Consider the following 13,803-nt stretch of genomic DNA (forward strand, 5'->3'; position numbering starts at 1 on the left):
GCATCCAGGTGGACAGTAAGCTGTCCATGAAAAAGCAAGTCACAGCTGTGGTGGGCTGCTGCGTCGGCCTCCTTTGCCAACTCAGGAAAGTTTCCCCGCTGCTCTCTTTTTCCACCCTAAGGAGTGCGGTTTCTGCAATGATTTTGGCCAGGCTGGACTATGGCAATTCATTGTATAAAGGACTCCCACAGGGCCTCTTAAACAGAATGCAGACGGTCATGAACGATGCTGCTAGGCTCATTTTTAAGAAACCAAGGAGTACCCAGGCATCCCCCCTCCTGCGGGAACTCCATTGGTTGCCAGTTAGGCAGAGGCTAATGTTCAAGGGGCTCTGCATTGTACACAAAGCGCTTCATGGCAGAGCACCCACCTATCTGAAATCTCGCCTGTCCCTTTACAAACCAGGGAGGGTGCTTAGATCTGCTGATTCCATATATCTGGTTCAGCCACGCTGTAGACTGACCACTGTGGGTGGGCGTGCTTTCTCACATACTTTGCCAGCTATGTGGAATAAACTACCGCTGAAACTCCGCAATGAAAAGAAACTAATGCCCTTCCGCAAGTAATTAAAAACTGTGCTTTTCAAGCAAGCGTGGGGTGGCCGCTAAATGTAATCTGATGCATCTTTTTATTGTCTAGCTGATCCTAACAAAGCGCTTAGAGACCCCTGGGTTATAGTGCGCTATACAAGTCACAATAAATAAATAAATAAATAAATAAATGATACATCGTCATTATAGTTGTAGTTCTAGATTCCCTTGTCAGATAAAAAAAGGGTACTAAATTACCCTCGGATGGTGGTGGTGTGAGTAAAGTATGTACTCACCACCCCTCCATTCTGCATAGATGTCAACATGTTTCTGCCTGCTTCCTTACCCGGCATTCATCAGGACAAACAGGATCCCTATGCTACTTCTTCAAATTAAAAATCCCATCTAGTAGACCCACTGTACAAGGTATCACTCCACCTGTAAGTCTGGAGCATTTGGATACATCAGATGGTAACTGTATATGGAAAGAATACAAAAAACTGTGAAAGCAATCTGTACAGTGATGGACCAATATATGCATAAGATAAAGTGAAACATTTGTTCTCACAGTGCTGGACCACATAAAAACAACCCATTACGTGTGAATAGGGTGTTTCAAAGTTCTCAAATAACACACCCTAAACAATGGGCAAACAGTGGCCCTCTCTACCATATATATCATGACCACAAACTGTGAGTGACATACGTTCATAAAATAACGTGCTTCAAATATTTATGCTGATAAGAAACACATCCATAAAAAACAAACTGTGAAGGCACCATGCCCCACATCATACTCGTAGTTTTAGGCATATCATTAAGTGTGGTCTCCCTGGGTCACACTTTTTGTCCTTTCAATCGACGCACCTTACCAAGTTCATTATGATGAGTGCTAGAAATGGCACTATAGGGGGTCCCGATGTGAGTATGTGTTGTGCTAAAGTTACGCTGTGTTGTTAGAAATCCAAGTCAAGCGTTAATACAGAAACATTGGATTGTTAATTAACATATATAGGGAGCCTTACACTAGATTGTGGAGGGTGGGTCCCTGAATCCTCCAGGAATGTTAGAGGCACGGCACTAGTAAGGAAAAAGATCTACTTTAATGATATGTAATCTATTGCCTTCCCAGGGATGTCCATGGGATATCATCATTGAGCCCTGTATCATGAGTGCGAATCCTGTAGACCCACTTTTGTTAACGTATGAATAAAGCATGTGAGAGGTCCAGCGTGTTGGGTGAAATGAAAGGTTTGTCCAACACGGTTCAATTGATGTCCACCACAGTTTGGCCCTTCTCCGCATAGTGTGAATTGAGGCGCGTGGTTGTCCCAGCACAGCAAATGTTGCTTCTGTGCTCCATTATTCTCACTTTGACCTTTCTACATGTCATATCAACAGAAATCAGGCCACAAGGACACTTGATTACATTGTTGACAACGTATTCAAGGGTCCTTGTGGATTGGATGAGATTGGATTGGAAATAGATTTATTGAGCGCGATTGCTGCCCGGGGGCGTCCAAGCGCTGGGGGGTAAGAATCGAAGGGACCGGTGACATGACACATTATAGCTCGGAGACTTTGGTGAATAGTAAGGTCTTCAGCTTTTTACGGAATGACAGCAGGTCCGGGTTGGAACGGAGTGAGAGGGGGAGGGTGTTCCAAAGTTTGGCGGTGTTCACCGAGAACATCCTACCCCCGGCTCTGGCTCTCTTTACTCGGGGGACCACTGCCAGAAGGGCCTCAGAGGAGCGGAGGTTCCTGTTTGGGTGGTAGGGGATGACGAGCTTGCTATTAATAGCAGGTCCTGTTTTCCAGAATGCTAGGTGTGCAATGCACAACACCTTGAATGACACTCTGTGTTTAACTGGCAGCCAGTGAAGACTTTTTAGTGCAGATCTGGCTGACTGAGCTCGAGGAATCTTTAACAGGGTGCGCGCTGCACAGTTTTGCACTATCTGGAGTTTCCTGAGGGTCATCTCGGGAGCCCCTACGTATAGAGCATTGTTTGTGTCAAGGCGGGACTGGATCAGGCCTTGGACTGCCACTGGCTTCTGGAGGCAGAAGTGGAAGGACCTTCCTTAGGGATTTGAGGATGCCGAAGCAGGTGGCGGACAGTTTGGTAGCCTGGGTGGAGAAGGACAGCTTGCTATCCAGCCACACTCCTAGGCTCTTGACGCTTTCCTTGGGGGTGGGGGGAGTGCCCAGGGCTTGGGGCCACAAGGAGATAAAAGGTGTTGGCGAGGTAGGGCCTAGAAGTAAGAGCTCTGTTTTATCTCCATTTAGTTTAAGGGAGGAGCTGGTCATCCACTCCTTTATGTCCTCTAGGCAGCTCAGCAGGCCTCCTTGGGGGTGACTGATGTTATTTTGAGCCAGTGATACCACTAGCTGAGTGTCGTCGGCGTACGACACAATTTTGATGCCGTACGGTTCGACGATTCCAGCCAGTGGTCTCATGTAGACATTGAATAACACAGGGCTCAAAGAGGAGCCCTGTGGTACTCCGCAGCTGAGGGGCTTGCTGGCTGATATTGTGTCCCCATCGAAGATCTGAAATGATCTGTCGGACAGGAAGGAGCCGAACCACCTTGGAGCATCGCCAGAGACTCCGATGTCCCGGAGACGGTTCAGCAGGGTGGCATAGCTGACCGTATCGAATGCGGCGCTTAGATCAAGGAGGATCACTGCCACTGATCCTCCCTGATCCAGAGCCCTTCGAGATTCCTCGGCGACCGCTAATAAGGCAGTTTCGGTGCCGTGTTTTGGCCTAAAACCTGTCTGGGATGTATCCAGTAGGGAGTGGTTTTCAATAAACTGGACCAGTTGGACGTTTATATATTTTTCCAACACCTTGCCGGCCCAAGGGAGGAGGGAGATGGGGCGATAGTTTGAATAGTCGTCGGGGTTCAAGTTTGTTTTTTTTAGCAGCGCCCGCACCATGGCTTGTTTCCATGCTATAGGAACAACACCTGAGGCTATAGATGTGTTAAGGAGTTCTAGGATAACAGGTAGGGTGGCTTCGTGAGCTTGCTTGTGGCCTGATTTATGTTGTTATGCCATGTAAAAAGGTCACAGTGAGAATAATGGAGCACAGGAGCAACATTTGCTGTGCTGGGACAACCATGTGCCTCACATCACACTATGCCGAGAAGGGCCAAACTGTGGTGGACATCAATTGAACCGTGTTGGACAAACCTTTCATTTCACCCAACACGCTGGACCTCTCACATGCTTTATTCATACGTTAACAAAAGTGGGTCTACAGGATTCGCACTCATGATACAGGGCTCAATGATGATATCCCATGGACATCCCAGGGGATACAATAGATTATATATCATTATAGTACATCTTTTTCCTTACTAGTGCTCTGCCTCTAACATTACTGGAGGACTCAGGGACTCACCCTCCACAATCTAGTGTAAGGCTCCCTATATGTGTTACTTAGGAGTCTAATGTTTCTGTATTAACACTTGACTTGAATTTCTAACATCACAGCGTAACTTTATCACAACCCATACTCACAATGGGGCCCCCTACCATCTTGCAATGTCACACTGATACGGATAGCTCTGTCTCACTGTAGTCATTTATTTGGATAAATATTAATGGAATACCATGTATTCTTTAGCCCATTTTGCCATAATAATGGAATTATTTCAATTCCCTTGCCTGTTTTGTCCCTTTAACCTGACCCTCCATTGTAGGATTTTACTTTTACGGTGGCTAGGTCAATGACGTCCCTATCACGCATCGATGGATGCATAGGTTAGTGTTCCAGCAGTCTCTTTCGTCATGGGGCGCATGACGTCTTACACAGCACCCACGAGACGGGAAGTGAATACCTATCTATAGACGCTGGTTACCCCCAGCCTGTGTATCTTCATGGCACCCGGAGAGACCGAGAAAGTGGCGGAGAACTACCCTTGATAAAGTAAGGAGCATTGGGTTGTTACAATCCTTTGAGAGAGTCGGATTTGGGGGCATTTGCTTCACTCTTGTATACAAGAGCAGTAATTCCTGTCTCCGCTAACTTGTTGTCAGCGGAAATTTATAATATGCACAATCGCAATCAACAGTTCATATTACCTCAAACATCATTCTTCAGCTCACTAACCAATACCGCTTTTGTATTATCACTTGTGCAACACCCAACTGGGTCCCTGTGTGAGTATCCACTTTTTCCTTTCTCACTTTACCGGAGTCTCACTTATTTCACTGTCTCACGAGGCTGAACAATCTCCATCAGGTACTCTCCATTCCATCATAGTCCTTTTCTAAGGATCTTGGCTGACATATAGCATTCTATGTCTTCTTTTCTTTTTCTGATCATTAGGTTGTCCCCATATCCCTCGGTCCTGAAGAGACCATGTACTGTAAAAGGGTTGAAACTTCGTCGACTGTATTTTAAAGCAAACAAGTTGAACAGCTCTGACTATTGTACACAGCAGCTGAAATCATTACCAAGTCACTCTTTAGTCGTCTATAATAATTGTGGAAACCAATTTGTATACTTTACATGTTTTTCACTGTTTGTTTTATGGTTCCATTTAACTTGGGGACAAAAAAGCACCATTGTTTTTCTTGATTTGTGTATATATCAGTTTGAATGTTACAATTCTGATAAAAAGAATCAATGTGAATACAAAGTCTGCAAGGCCTTCTTTCTTTCTGACATCACCTCAACCTGTTTGGTGATTGCTATTGTTCATAATAATATTATTCTAGACTAGCCTAAATTTCCGCTGGAACCGTTATTTCTGTTACATATGACATACCCTGGCTCCTAGTGAGCAGGGTTCCCCTTGTTCTTGTTCTCCGGTTACTTGGTGGCATTTACGTTAGAGTGCTGAGCTATGGCTCAATCGATTACTGACATCAAACCCGGCAATGTTGCCACAGGACTGCATATATCCTGGGATTTGGGTGGATTTGCTACACGTTCGGATACACAAGTAGTCAATCTATTTTCCGCTTACTTGGTGGCATTCACTTTGTATTGCTGAGCCTTGCCACTTTTGTTTACTGACATCAATCAGGGTAATAGTGCAGAAGGACTACGTTTATCCTGGAGGGATGTTTACTTACTTGACAACAATTTTTCCTCACAGAGTGTGACAACAGGGGGTCACCCTCTACTCCAGTGCCATTTGTAGCACTCATCATAATGAACTCGGTAAGGTGTGCCGAGTGAAAGGACATATATGACCCAGGGAGACCACACGTAATGATATGCCTAAAACCACGACTACGAGGTGGGGCATCGTGCCTTCACATTTAGTTTTTTAAGGATGTGTTCCTTATCAGCATGAATATTTGAAGCACCTTATTTTTATGAACGTATATCACTAACAGTTTGTCATCATGATATATACGGTAGAGAGGGCCACTGTTTGCCCATTGTTTAAGGTGTGTTACTTGTGGATTTTAAAACACCCTAGTTGCACCTAATGGGTCGTTTTTATGTGGCCTAGCACTGTAAGCACACATTTTTTACTTTATCTAATGTATATATTGATTCATCACTGTACAGATTGCTTTCACTGTTTTTTATTCTTTCCATATACAGTTACCATCTGATGAATAATGTATCCAAATGCTCCAGGCTTACAGGTGGAGTAATGCCTTGTGCAGTGGGTCTACTATAGGGGATTTTTTAATTTGAGAAAGTAGCATAGGGATCCTGTTTATCCTGACGAATGCCGGTTAAGGAACTCGGCAGAAACATGTTGACCTCTATGTATAACGGAGGGGTGGTGAGTACATAATTTACTCACACCAGCCCCATCGAGGGAATTTCATACCCTTTTTTATATCTGACTAGGGAATCTAGGAATAAAACTATTATGATGATATCTCATAGCCAGTTTTAAAATCACTATCTGTTTGCACCTTTGTAGGATCCTTTTCTTTTTCTTCTTTCAATTGTTTGTATTGTCAACCCCTTCCTATCGCTCCGCATCTAGTGTTAGTTTACGCAGAGGCGTTTAGTAGCAGCCCTATGATGAAGTATGCCACAACTTGTTGTGGGTGAGAGCAGTGTTTTATAGAATTTTTGTGCTCCCTTTGCAGCCATATATTATACTCGTAAAAAACAATTGCGAGTGATATTCGCCTTATCTCCTTTTGTGTATATCTATCGTGTTTGAGGAGGATGAGATAGGGCTGAATCCTTCTCCCCCGTTTTTCTGTGTGTACTGCATTATACGAGCACCAGTTGTGTTACAGAAATACACATTCATTATTTTAGGCATGGGGAGATTAAGTGATTTGCCCAGAATCACAGGATGTTGAGCAAGGATGTTGAGCGTCCCTGCTGAGACTCAAACCCGGCTCCCCAAATTCGAGGTTGACCGCTCTAGCCTGCCTTATCACTATTCCTATGAGCGTTCTACTTTGCCATGAATGGTAGTATGATGTATACCCAGACCGATGTTTTGGATTGTAAGGACCGTGCCCTGCATTAGAAGATGTGGGAGCTTTGATGACTATCGTTATAGCATTATTGCACCAATTAAACTCTGAAGGATCAATAACTCAATTAAAAAAATACATTTGAAATCTACTGATCAAGTATATGTTATGAGATATAAATTAGAGAGGGCCGTTTGGAGAATTTCATTTTAGTCAAAAAGCTAAATAAACATTTTTCTAAGGATAGGTGCATCTATCAGAAAGCATTGGAAAAATACAAACAACTTGTGCGCATTTAGCTGCTCTTCTACAAACTTCATTTTAAGAAACCACATACCTGCGTTTATGCCAATAAGGAATCTGCCAATGATCAGAAATTCAAACCATCCAGAAGGATATGCTATTCCCATGAAAACCATAGCAAGCAATGCTATGGAATTGTTTGTCAAAAGTGCTCCCTTTCTATAATAAAAAAAAAATTGATTAGTTAATCTTGTAATTCTTTTTTCCGTGATGATAACATTGTTTGCAAATAATTTGACTAATTGCAGACTGATGGATGCAAATGGAACCATCATTTATGAATGAGATATAGGGGTTTCCGATTGATGGTTCTCCAGATCCCATTTAAATGGTATCATTGTGGTAACACTCACGTATCTATTCATTGAGATCCCCCCCCCCCCAATTAATGCATGCAGGTTGACAACAGTGGTGTGCTTACCACTGCTTCATGCCGGTGTAAGGGGCAGATTTCTGCTTTGATGTGTTCTAGGCGATTTTAGGCTGAAGCAGAATAGGAGTTTGAGAAGTGTAGAAAGGTACATGGATGCTTTTGTTTTTAGGAGCAATCTCATTGTCTGTTTTTATTATGTATGAAATTGATATTTTTGATGTTTGACTGTGATTCTTTTATGATGATTTTATTTACCAAATAAAGACTTATTGATTGACATGGATAACCAATGTGTGGTGAGGAAAGTAGTAAGAAAAGGTTTATGTCTTGAATGTGAGAGTCTAATACAGTACTTACCAGGATCTGGGTGCATGTTTTAGAATTTTAATATACAGGGCTCTTTTTGTTTGTATTTATTTGGAATGGAATCTTTCAACACAAATTGGATAGAAGGACACACTTGATTATGGAGAGGGAGACCTATTTGTATAAATGCATCTATGTATGTGATAGTTGTACAGAGCAAACTTAGCCAAAGGCAGGGGAGGTCAGAACAAGGTTATAGGGAAGTATACAGTCAACAGGTGATTTGAGAGGTAGATAATTTCTGGAATTTTACTGCAACATCGTGCAGTGTTCTCTAAATAGGATAATTCTCAAATACTTCCTAAATTCGAACGGGGTTGGTGTAGTCCCGATGGATGCATGAATGTTGTTTCAGATCCTGGGTGAGAAGATGAACATGCATGTTGCCTTGTTTTTAATTTCTTTATTTGCAAGTGATTATAGCCAAGTGACTTCTTATTGGGTGAAATACAGGGCACATAGCCATCAGCATTGATGAAACTGAGCCAGGTTTGTACTACTTTATGCTTGTGGTTCATGGCAAATATTATAAATTCTGTCTTGGGGACTTCAGGTAGGTGCTAGATATCCAGGTCTGGATTAGGTGCAGGCATTGTTTGAGCAAATTTGGATGTCTGGACTTGAGCAGATACTCAATCAGAGTTGTGCATTTTTAGCATATTAGTTAAGTTTGATGTTGTTAACAGGGACTAGAGCCCCAAGGGACTCCAGGTTGTTGCTGAAGATGACATGCTAGAAGGATGTTCATGGTGGGATAGGTGCAAAGGATGAGAACATGGATGAGGCTCTGTGTGGGCTTCAGCCTGATAGGTGATTGAGGCCAGTGAATAGCAATGCTAATGTGTTATCAAGATGGACACAGTGAAGAGAAGTGACGTACATCGTCTTGAAGACCAAGGAATCATATTTAAATAGAACCCTTTGTGTGGCTGACACTCACCCTGCTTGGTGGGAATTAAGTGTAATGTATCAGAGTTTGTGGAGATACAATAATGTTCAGATGGCACTTTGGTGGTTTCTCCCACTGATAACCAAGATATGAGTGGAGGTCATAAAGAACTCCAAATTCATGATGAAGTCGCATTGCTCCCCTCATGTCCAACAAGAGGAGAGGGTGTGAGGGTGTCAAGATATATGGAGAAATAGGTTGTGAGAATTAAAGTGGCAAACATTGCTGCTGAGTAAATAATTTTGTTCTTAGATGAGTTTAGCATGAGTGAGATAAAGTGTGCCACACCAACACCCTCTGGGTCACCTTAGGTATCAGATCTATACATTAGAGCATTCCACATGATAATAGGATTGACACTGGACAGATGTTCATAGAATGAGAAAACAACATGATTCACATTCCAGTCTCCGTAGTCACAGACATCATGTGATTCATACTTACACGAAATATGGTTCATCAGAAGACGCTTCTAAATATAAGGCACATTTAAGTGCATGTGACTGTGACTGCAGACATTCCAAAAATAAGAGGAGAGAGCCAGAACCCACAATCAAAAGTGCCCTAAGCGTCCAGTGTCATATGACCAATACCATAGGAGAGAGCTCTTGTATCTACTATTCTCTAGTACCTCATTTGCAAACCAACAAGGGGTGGGAAAAGGATTTGTCTTTGGGTCCTCACCCAATATACCTAATGCATATGGGTGGGATCAATGCTGTTGGTTAGCTGAGCTCTTTTTCTAAAGAACCTGAGGTTAACATTGCCTGCAGGTTTTCCTAATGAATTTTATTCAGGATACCTTTGGGAAGGTTTTAAAACATTGTAAGATGTCCAACAGGTGTCTGATGTACCCCAAAATCCATGTTAGCAAAAGAGCTCTGCTAACCAACAGAGTTGAGCCCACCCATTCGCATTACAGGCTATATGTATGAGGGTGCATGTACAACCCAACTACTAAGTGGAATTTATCAAGCCGCGCAGGCCACCTTGCATGGCCCTGAGTGGCTTAATAAATCTGGAGTGCAAATCACTGTGTTGCATTTTTCTGCCCCCAGGAGGTGTTCCATAGGTGGTGGTGGGTGTTCACATGCAACATCCATGGATTTCGGCACATTCCCAAATTACAATCACTGGTAGACCTGGGAATGTGCCAAACTGCTACGCCTCCCCAGGTGAGGCATCACATAGAAAGAGGAAACAATGAGGAGAAATAAAGATATTTCTCCTAATGTTTTACCCATAGAAAGAGGAAAATGAGTCAGGGATTTGTTTTGTGCAGGAAGACACCCCTTCCTGCACAAAAACAAGCCTGCTTAAAAAACAGGCAACCTTGCACCATGGTGCAAGGGTGCCTGCGTTAGCACTAGGTAGTGTATTGTGTGCCAGCGCTGGGAAAAGACAGGAATGCACAGTATAATGTTAAGACATTCCTGCATTCCTGTCCTTTCTCTGTCACGCAGCAAAGTGCTGCAAGGTGCCTTGCTGTGATTTGTGACTTTTTAATAAACATGCCCCTTGATGTATTCGGTGAGGACCTGAGGATGAAGCATGCCACTGGTGGTGCTAGTCGGTAAGGGGCCTTTTATACAACTGAGTAGGTTTCTTAGTTCTTTTTTCAGCCCAAGTTGTTCCTGAAAGAAGGTACTACAAGAGTGCAGATACAAGAGTTCTCTCTCCTATGATATTGAACATGTGACTGTAGTTAGCAAGCCTCCTTTTCTAAAAACGCGAAATAACAGTAATGTATGGTGCAAAGATGACATTGTCATGTTTGGACAGAGAGGAAGGTAATTGTAAACACTTCTCAAAGGCATTTAGCAACTTACACCATTTCATAAAATTCACAATGACTAGCTTGCATGCAAGTATACTGTTTCTACTTATAAAAAAGTTGGTGCCTGTGTTTCATAGCTTACTAAACTAGTATGCAATACATAGGGCTGTAGTTGGCAGAGTCCGTCAGTTTAGCGTTAGCCTTTTTTATCAGTAGAAGAATCTTAGCATTATTCCATAATTTCGGCTGCCTGAACAGAGGGAAGCATTAAAGAGCTGGTTTACCGTGGGGTTTATGGTGGGAGCTAGTAGGTTCAGGATATTCGCTGGACATGGGCCGCTAGTAGAGCCAGACTTAATGCTTTGGAGAAGGGTTAGTGGCTCTTCTAGCTGAAACTCAGGGAAAATTAGCAAAGATGAAGGATCCAAGAGGTGAAATTTGCTATTAGAACTAATGTTAAATGGTCAGTTCTTTCTCTGAGATGTTAGTGAAGGCTTGTTAGATCCTGGAGATCTTTTTGTGAGAGAATTGACCTATTTGCTCAGACCAGGCTTCCGTGCATGGCCCTTCCTTTGTGCCGGCTTTCGGGGCGGTAAAGAATTTAAGTATGCTATAGATTTCTTTACTACTATTTTCGACGTTTTCTATCTTGATGAGAAAGAAGTTTTTCTTGTCTGCCTTCACGAGAATGTAATGAGCTTTTAAGCTGTCTTTATATACGTTCATGTCCTCAGGTAGATAGGATTCAAGTCATTTCCATTCCATTTTTCTTCAATTTATTCTGTTAGATCTGAGGGAATTGTTAAACCATGGAGCTCGTGGCACTGTCTTCTTTGAGGAGCGGGAAACAACCAGTACCGTTACACCAATGTTGGTTCGGAGCCATGAATCTATCGAGCAGGCGTCTGAGTCGGGAAAGCCAGACAGCTCCAGTGAGAAATGACCGAGGGTGTCTGTTAACATCGGGATGGATATTTTATGGAACGTCCTGTAATTAGAGTCCCTCTGCCCTCCATTAGCCCGAGGGGCTGTGGCAGAGTTGGAAATTACGAATTTTAATAAGAGGTGGTCAGACCGGGTAATGGGAAGAGGAAGGCTTACTGATATGTCAAAGTTGTGAAAGATTTGGTCTAGGGTATGGCCCTTCTCATGGGTGGCCGATGAAATAGATGGAAACATGTTGCAGGGCAGCAGCGTCTTCGACAAGATAATTGTTTGAGGGTCTCTTCCATTGTCCATGTGTATATTGAAATCTTCCAGAATAAGGCAGTTGTTGTATTTTAAGACCAAGGAGGTGGTGGCTGATTAATAACATTTCCAATTGCACCTGGAGGTCTGTAAATAAGAAAACCAGCTACGCTATGATGGGGAGGATAAGGTACAGTGGAAACCTAAGGACTCTGCGCCCTCGATGTCTTCCATCGGGATGGGAGAGCAGTCTAGTTTTTGATTGATAATTATAGTGACACCTCCCCCCTTCCCACAGGGTCGGTCCATCCTGAGGAGTTTTTAACCCATAGGGAAGGCTGAGGTGATAGTAGGGTTGGAGGTTTCAGATAGCCAGGTCTCAGTGAGGAATAAAAGATCATGCTGTTCATCTAAAAGTAGGTCATAAATGTGTGGTTCATGCTTTTTGGGGTGGTCTTTAAGTCCTCTGTTTACTTATTCTTTTCACACTTATTGTTGCGTGGGAGGTTCTTGGGTGCGAGTTTCCTGGACTGGAGGAGAGACCAGTTGCACTTATTGCATCGAAAGTCTACCTCCAAGCTCAGATCAGCAGCGGTACACTGACATAATGGTAGCGGCCTAGACAAAGCAGTTTTTCCCTATTGTAATATAGTGGAACAAACTCACCGGAGGGGAATTGGGCAGCAAGGCCCGTGCCGGACGCCTCTGAGATGCCTCCGGGCACAGACAGGCTTGCCTTTGGCGCAAAAGCAAAGCGCCCGCTGCACACGTCCGTTTGCATCAGGAATATATAGGCTAATGACTATGATGCAAACTGGATCGCTAACACAGCTGAGGATGCGGAAACTGCAGGGGCGGAAGTGGGGAGCCCGATAGTAGGCCCAGCCCTCCGCACAATCGGAGTATCAGCCGCAGCGGACCAGGACTGGAGGAAAAGTGAGATGCGAATAAGAGCAGCTAAGGAGGTGTAGGCAAGCAGAATCAACTAAAGTGCAAGTGTGGGTAGGTAGAAAAGCACAGAGTAATTCAGCCACATATGCACAATTTAAAAAGTATTAAAAACCTAGTAACAGGGCAGGAAACACTAAATCCTACTGCTGTCAGCTGCACGCGTCCGTTTTCATCGGGAATACAGAGGCTAATGCCTATGATACAGACTGGATCCCTAACACAGCTGAGGAAGCGGAAACGGCGTGGCAAACAGGGGCTCAAATTGGATCATAAATTCAAAGCTGTTCTGAACAGGGGCCCCCAAAATATGGGCCTCATTATGATGGAGGATTTTCCGCCTCCTCCGGGCAGGGGAAGCCACCTCTGGCCCGGAGGAGGCGGAAAATCCTCTGCGGACTCACCAAAGACCCACCGCCGCATTACGATGGCTGGTGGGTCTTGGTTACTGTCTGCTGCTTTTCCGCCGCGGTCAGATTACAACCACAGCGGAAAAGCTCTCATTTGGCTGGCAGTGTCTATCAGACACCACCAGCCAAATTAGGAAGCATTTGTAAACATGCTTTTCGGCGGCGGTTTTTCTGCTGTGGAAAAGCATGTGTACTTTTGATTTTGGGGGCCCGTTGCGGGCCCCCAGGGTGTTGGCGGGTGGGGGGGTGCACATGGGGGGTACCTATGGTACCCCCCAGCATTTACTTGCACAAAGCGGCAGGCACCGCGCGGTGCCTGCCGCTTTGTGCATGTAAATGTTAAATATGCACTTTTAACATTGCGGCGGGTGCTGCTTGAAGCAGCACCCGCCGCAATGTTAAATATCCAGGATGTGACCGCCAGGGTGGCGGTCACATCCTAATCGCACATGAGGGAACGCCGCAGCCCATGCGGACGTTCCCTCATCCTCTAGGGTCGTCCGTCCGCGATCCTAATGAGGCCCTAAGTTTGATCCAGGGCCCCC

The 13,803-nt window shown here is 44.1% G+C and overlaps 1 protein-coding gene across 1 annotated transcript in view; it reads right to left on the reverse strand.

The window, feature by feature from the left end:
* The window catches only part of LOC147679578 (solute carrier family 2, facilitated glucose transporter member 11-like), a 573,370-nt gene that overhangs the window by 347,216 nt on the left and 212,351 nt on the right, over nt 1–13,803 (reverse strand). Inside the window, exon 6 of the mRNA XM_086943163.1 lies at nt 7,282–7,406. Coding sequence (XP_086799289.1) covers nt 7,282–7,406 — 125 coding nt within the window. The remainder of the gene's footprint in view (nt 1–7,281; nt 7,407–13,803) is intronic.

The sequence above is a fragment of the Lissotriton vulgaris genome, chromosome 11, assembly GCF_964263255.1.
Source record: "Lissotriton vulgaris chromosome 11, aLisVul1.2, whole genome shotgun sequence".
Lineage (NCBI taxonomy): Eukaryota > Metazoa > Chordata > Amphibia > Caudata > Salamandridae > Lissotriton > Lissotriton vulgaris.